Consider the following 7273-nt stretch of genomic DNA (forward strand, 5'->3'; position numbering starts at 1 on the left):
AAAAAAACAAACTCCAAAACAAGTCTGAATCTCTCATAAACAATGTTTGTTTCAAAATAATATCATGCGACTAGTTTCATAAATTATGAATAGCAATCCTAGTGAGGGTTTGAGTCAAAAATATCATCATACCTTCGCTTTACAAAAATAATAAAATTACTTTTTATTTATTAAAGACTTTTATAACTAATTGCAAGCCGAATGCTATACTTTAGTTTTCACTAGTTAAAATATAAAAAATAAATATATTATTTATTTTGCCTAAATATTATTTTTATTTAAAACTCGAACACTACTCTTTATTTTACCTAACTATTTTTTTTTTATCTAAAACACCAACACTAGTTTTTATTTTATTTAATCATTGATACAAACTATTTAAAGAGCCTCTTACATGTAAATAGTTTACAAAAAATTTATTAAAATATTTAGTATAGTACTTAGCCCGTTTGAGAAAGTAAAACAGTACGAGACTAATTATAATAAGGGTCATGCTACATCTCCTAAAAAACATCCCCCTAATCCCCCTAATTTCCATATTAAGTAAAAAAAAAAAAAAAAAAAAGGAAAAAGTTGCCAAAAATGGAAATTAGGGGGATTAGGGGTGAGGTTTTTAGGGCTACAAATCATTTCCCTTATAATAATGAACATCCCATTTTAAAGAGCACATACACTCTAATATCACTACATTATTACATAAATAAACACAATAATATATCTTATATGTCTAACTTATTGTCATACTAATTAGTGTGTTTAGTTTTAATTTTTTAAATTCAATTTTTTTTAAATTGAGTTTTTTTTTCTCATTTTTTTTTATTTTTAGTGAATATTTTTAAAATTTTAAGTATTTTTTTTAGATGCACCTTACTTAGATGTATCTAAATAGTAAGATATTTGTGAAAAAATATTTTAAAAAATTAATAAATACACAAAAATATGAAAAATACACTAAATTTTGGTATTTTTTAAATATTTTTTTATGTTTAGTGATTTTTTTTTTAAAAAAAATTCACAAATATTGTATTTTTTAAAGAGTATTTATGTTAGATGTGTCTAAATTTTTTTTTAAATTCTTAAAATATTAAAAACATTCAGTGAAAATAAAAAAATATGAAAAATGAAAAAGTAGAATTTTCTGAAAAATGAATTCTGAAAACTGAAACTAAACAGAGTAAATAATATATATATTTTTATTTGAGAGGGCGTTTGGATTTTGTAGAATTGATAAACCGTTCATTTTTAGGACCCATTAAGTAAATATTCATTCAAAAAATTAAGATCATTGGATATATTAAATTTATATTACAAAAAATTCTTAAAATTATAGCCTCTGGTCTTTCTATGTAGCTTCTTTAATGCTGTATTTGGTTGAAAGATTTGAGGAAGGATTTGGAAAGAGAAATGAAAAAAGTATGTGACATATAAATAAAATATACTTACATTTTACCTAGTTTAACATACATTTTCTTTTTTCCCTTTCTCTTTTCAAATCTTCCAATCAAATACAGCATTAAAGGTGCTCATGGTTCAATTGTGGTCAGAAAACTTTTAATCTGTCATCCGTCTGTCAGATTGGCGGATTGAAAAAAATCAATTCGCATCCGTCTGTCGAATTGGCGGATGCGGATTGAGTGGATTGGCGAATAGATGCGAATCGGTTTGGCAGTTTAAATTTTTATAAATTTTAAACATAATACAACAACTTATCAATATATATTTTTTTGTAACAATCCAACTTAACATAATCAAAACATTTTCAAGTAAATTGTCAAATATCAATAATAATACATATAAAAAAAATCATGCATTATCAAAATTATTTTATTACTTTTTTTGATTAAAAAACTATTTAATTTGATTTTTAAGACAAAATTAAACCTTATATTTTTCACACAAAAGTATCAAATATCAACACTTGTCATTTGATAAAAAGAGTTTCAAATTGAAAATAAATTGAAAACACAATAGAATATCTAAATTATTTTTCAATTAAAAACATAAACAAAATATTTAAATAAATTTAAAACACAAAATCTTACAAATTACTAGGAGTGCTCATGGTTTAACGGTTCGGTTGCGGCTAAAGAAACCTCAAATCCGATATTCATCCAAAATTATGCGGATTGAAAAAAAATTAATTCATAATCATCAACTCGTTATTATACATCTGTCCAAAATATAGCAAATCGATTTGTTCAATCGATTTGGATGAACCAAACTATTCATTGAGCACTCCTAATTTTTTCGTTTCGACTTTTATTTATCTTGAAAAATAAATAAATAAAAAATAATAATCTGACACGGGGACTTAAGAAAATATTGGCTTGACTTGTTATTTGTTTATTTATTTTTGAGTAAATTACAAACACACCCTTGAATTTTATTTAAATTACAAATTACTCCCATGGTCCTAGAAATTACATTATACCTTCTAAGGTTTTTAATTTCATAACAAATAGATCATTTTATTAACAAATCATCGAGTTAATTAACAGTTTTTAATAATGTTAAAATTTTATTTCAATTAATAATTCAGATAATTTTATTATTGTATAGGTGAACAGTTAAAAATTTCAATTTTTTAATTAATTCTGTTAAATAAAAAAATTTGACAAGGAGGTATTTGTAATTTTTAAAACTAAAAAGAACAATTCGTATTTTAAGTAAATCTCAAATGATGTATTTGTAATTTACCTTTTATTTTATTTTATTTTTTTTGTAGAGAATGAATGAGCCTTTTGAACTCCTCGATGGAATGGAAAAAAACCCTTTGAACGCAACCATTTTTGAAGTCTGACGCTTTTTTAACCCGATTCGAACGATAGTTGTTTGAAAAAAATTGTATTTAGTTGGAACTGGAAGGACCCCGATTGATTTATCAGGAAAATGGCTGACGAAGAAGAGGGATTTTTCTCGTATTTCCCTGACGATTTCAAGGAATATATGTACAAGGAACTCAACTGGTCGCCCAAGTTTTACGAAACTTTTATGGCAAAATATTTGAATGGAGTGGTTTTCTGGAGCCGAGAAGACGACGAACCCGAACGTCTTTCTTCTACTCTCCCCGACGGCGGTGAGTTACTCCTATCTCTCTTTCTTTCTTTATTTCTTATGATTATTATTTTTAGATTTGAATATTTATTTATTTATTTATTTTATAGTTTAGTCGTTTCAAGTCAATTTAAATCAATAATGTTACCTTGTTTTGAAATCAATCCTCTCCTGAAATTTGTTTGTTTTTATCAGATATTTTCAACTTAAACAAGATCATCAGAGATTTGCTTTGCACAATGATGCACAATTGGTTTGGTAGGCCGATACTAGTTCAATTTTGGGCACCCATAACAACAAAAGAGGGCCGGTCTTTTCTTACAACTCGAAGCCAACCTTTCTCTCTAGCATCACTTATTTATGATGGACATGATATTCTTGATATTTATGGACTTGGTCGGTATAGGATGATCTGTATGGGTTCTAAATTTGACATTGATTTGGATGGGGGGAACACTTGTGAACAACACCTTCCTGCCCGAGTGTTCAAGCATCAATTCCCCGAATCCACTCCTAATGTCGAGTTTTACTCTATCACAGAGTATCCACAGCGTCACGATGCTCTACGTTGCGGAGTCCGAGAATCTTTCGCTTTCCCAGTCTTTGAATCTTCTACCCAAAGGTGTGTTGGCGTAATGGAAGTAGTGACACTAGAGGAAGACCTTGGATTTCTAATTTGTAGCAGCAATTTTCTAATTTGTAGCAGCTATTTTCGGAACTATATGTATATAGATTTTGAGGTTAGTCCACTCACTCACAAATTGGCATTTTCAATATCTTGTTAATATTGATTACTCATTACACTCTCTCTCTTAGAACATCTACAGTGGTGTGGTGTGTTTGTTTGTGTAATAAGTTGGTGGGGGTCTGCCTGTTCAAAGAGAAAAATAATGCTTTAACGCAAGTGTTAAACACTCTGTTAAATTTGTCATGTCATGTGTTTGTTAACTATGCTCGGAGGGGTTAACACACAAAAGAGTAAACCACTTTTTCATTTTTCTAGATCTTAAGTGTTTTAAAACACTCATGTTTGGATGGCAAGGACAATTCAATGACGCATAATAAGAATCTTATGTCAAGTCTCTTTCACTTCGTTGTTTGGATGTGTTCTAAAATGAGAATGCAATTCCTAGTTTGGTTCCCAAACTAGAATGAGATTACTACACTAAGGTAGTGTTTTGTTGGTTGGAATGATTGTAGGCTTGAATAGAATGGCTAGTAATCTTTGGCTTTCCAATAAAATGACCATTCTCCTAAATTGGAGAATATGGTGATTTCATTTCCAAATTTCCAACGTATATTCTTTCCCTTTTGTTGAACCAAACATGATAATAGATATTACGATGGACTGAATTTTATCCATTGTAGAGTTTTTTATATGCTTCCTTTTATTTGCAAAATATTATTCTACATTTCAAAGTTCATGAGATTCCTCAGTTGCATCTTTCCATTCCCCTGCAGGAGTTTGGTCTGAAATGTTCAGTTGTATTTGATCACGAGGACATGGAATTAGTAAGTGGCAAACTATAATGCAATGTCAAATTTGGTTTTTTTATTTTTCTTAAATTAAAATGGTGAGGAATATTTGCTCACTAATACCTGGATGTGACAATACTTTCAAACTAGGATGAGGATGAAAATGAAGCTCGTATAATTGCCTTGGTTGAAATCGAGAACGTGTTGAAAACGGTATGTGATGTTCATGATTTACCTTTAGCTCAGGCATGGGTCCCATGCAAGGTAGGTTGGCCATGCAGGGCTCTGGTTGATGGTGGCATCCTTGGTGTAAGTTGTTATTACAAGAAAGATGACTATGGTGAAGATGTAGATGCTTTTCGTCGTATCAGTTCTTTGTTTCACTTAAAGAATGGGGTGGGGGTTGTTGGGAGAGCACTTTTGTCCACTAATATGATATTCTGCAGGGATGTAACTCAATTTAGCCTCACTGAGTACCCATTGGCACACTATGCACGAAAGGCTGCATTAAGCGGTTGCTTCGCAATATGCTTGGAGAGCAATTACACTGGAAATGACGTTTACGTGCTAGAGTTTTTTATGCCGATGAGCAACAATGCCAGTGAAGACCCACATACCTCATTAGGGAAAATATTGGAAACAATGAGGAAAAATTTTCGTTGTCTTAGGGTTGCTTCTAGAGAAGAACTTGGGGAAGAATTACATATTGAAGATATTACTATTCAAAATGGTGAAAAACTTGATCCTGTTCAAATCCCCCAAACCACTGTATCTTTGCCTCAGTTGGAACTCTCACAAAGTGAAGTTGAGGTAATGCAAGTGGATTCATCAGATCAACAATTAGAGAATGCCATAAATACTGGAAGCAATGTTTTTGGTACAGGGCATAACAGCATTGCTATTACTTGTACACAAGAGAAAGACACAGTGAAGGCGTCAAAAAGAAAAGGCAACAAATCTGGAGGCACAGTAAAGGCGTCAACAAGAAAAGGCGACAAATCTGGAGGCACAGTAAAGTCATCAGACAGAGAAGACAATAAAAAGGGAGTTAAAATTGGAATTTCCTTAGAAGAAATCCTACAAACTTCAGAAATGAAACTTGAGGATGCTGCCCAAAGCCTCGGAGGTATGCATGCACTTTCATAAATTAAAATATAAGGTTGCTTGTGATCTTGGTAGTTATTTCAATTAGATGGACTCTTCTGGTAGAGAATATATATTGGGTTTTTTGTAGAAACAATAGAGAGTAAGTTCTCTTATTTGGATTCTTCTTTTGCAGTTAGCAAATCTACATTGAAGCGTGTATGTAGGGGTTATCGTATCAAGAAGTGGCCATCTCGCAAGAAAAACAAGGTTGTTTGCTCTCAGCTCAATGAATCGGCCCTGTGTGTTGATCTGGGACAAAGCTCTCAATTGAATCTTGATGATCTTCCTTCTGCTCAACTCTCAGCTACTACAGTAAAGGCGTCAACAAGAAAAGGCGACAAATCTGGATACACAGTAAAGTCATCAGACAGAAAAGACAATAAAAAGGGAGTTAAAATTGAAATTTCCTTAGAAGAAATCCTACAAACTTCAGAAATGAAACTTGAGGATGCTGCCCAAAGCCTCGGAGGTATGCATGCACTTTCATAAATTAAAATATAAGGTTGCTTGTGATCTTGGTAGTTATTTCAATTAGATGGACTCTTCTGGTAGAGAATATATATTGGGTTTTTTGTAGAAACAATAGAGAGTAAGTTTTCTTACTTGGATTCTTCTTTTGCAGTTAGCAAATCTACATTGAAGCGTGTATGTAGGGGTTATCGTATCAAGAGGTGGCCACCTCGCAAGAAAAACAAGGTTGTTTGCTCTCAGCTCAATGAATCGGCCCCGTGTGTTGATCTGGAACAAAGCTCACAATTGAATCTTGATGATCTTCCTTCTGCTCAACCCTCAGCTACTATTGTTCACACTGAGCCACATGATACAACGATGCAAGATGCCAATGTTGTGACTATAAAAGCAAAATATGCAGAAGGTAATGCAATTAAGTTTCGTCTGTCTTTGTCATCGAGGCTCATAGAGTTGCAGCAAGAAGTGGCGCAGAGGCTAAACCTAGAGGCTGGAACTTATTGTGTCAAGTATAAAGATGAGGACGGTGATTTGATTTTAATAGCTTGTGATGGGGACTTACGAGATTATATGAGCGTTTCTAGATCGGAAGGCAAAACTTGTATTGTGGTATTGCTTGAACCAAAGGTACCAATTACCGATCATCTATAGGAGAGAAAAAGAGAGAGAAAAGAAGTTGCCAATTTACCCACTGAACAAATTGAATCTGCTAAATAAGCACTTCCTTTTAAACTGCCTTATCTTTAACTAATGAGATTTTACATTTTGTGGAGTTATTGTGGTATTTCCTCTATTCATTTGCAAGTTTACCTGGAGATGTGCATTTATTCCATTGGTTATCTATCATTCTCCTTAAGAGGTTAACTTTTTTGCCCCTAGAATTTGATGGAAATGTTTCCCCATAATCAGTACTAACTATTTAAAATGGAAAATTTTATCCCTACATAAAATTTATATGAGTTTTGCTACATCTCTTTATTTCATCACTTCTAATTACACTTCTAACTAACATATCACCCGTGCTATGCACAAGATAAAATAATATATTATTTAATAAAAATATGATAATTATATTTAATTTTTTTATATTTTGTAAAATAAAAGTTAAACTAATCCATTTGGATTTTCT

General features: G+C 31.6%; 1 protein-coding gene across 1 annotated transcript; it reads left to right on the plus strand.

Moving 5' to 3' along the window:
• Positions 1-2739: 2739 nt before the first annotated feature.
• LOC114284003 (protein NLP6) lies at positions 2740-6920 on the plus strand. The gene is made up of 6 exons (XM_028226878.2): positions 2740-3076; positions 3250-3794; positions 4516-4566; positions 4681-5656; positions 5810-6145; positions 6299-6920. The coding sequence occupies exons 1-6, from the start codon at positions 2890-2892 to the stop codon at positions 6793-6795; spliced, it is 2592 nt and encodes an 863-aa protein (XP_028082679.2). The 5' UTR covers positions 2740-2889; the 3' UTR covers positions 6796-6920.
• Positions 6921-7273: the final 353 nt, after the last annotated feature.

Source organism: Camellia sinensis, chromosome 7, assembly GCF_055761805.1.
Source record: "Camellia sinensis isolate YWXY chromosome 7, ASM5576180v1, whole genome shotgun sequence".
NCBI classification, from domain to species: domain Eukaryota; kingdom Viridiplantae; phylum Streptophyta; class Magnoliopsida; order Ericales; family Theaceae; genus Camellia; species Camellia sinensis.

What these genes read in the sequence shown, in the direction of transcription:
- LOC114284003 (XM_028226878.2), top strand. Translation starts at nt 2,890, where the DNA reads ATGGCTGACGAAGAAGAGGGATTTTTCTCGTATTTCCCTGACGATTTC. An exon ending in ATCACGAGGACATGGAATTA is followed by an intron (nt 4,567 to 4,680) that starts GTAAGTGGCAAA and finishes CTTTCAAACTAG; the next exon opens with GATGAGGATGAAAATGAAGC. An exon ending in TGCTGCCCAAAGCCTCGGAG is followed by an intron (nt 6,146 to 6,298) that starts GTATGCATGCAC and finishes CTTCTTTTGCAG; the next exon opens with TTAGCAAATCTACATTGAAG.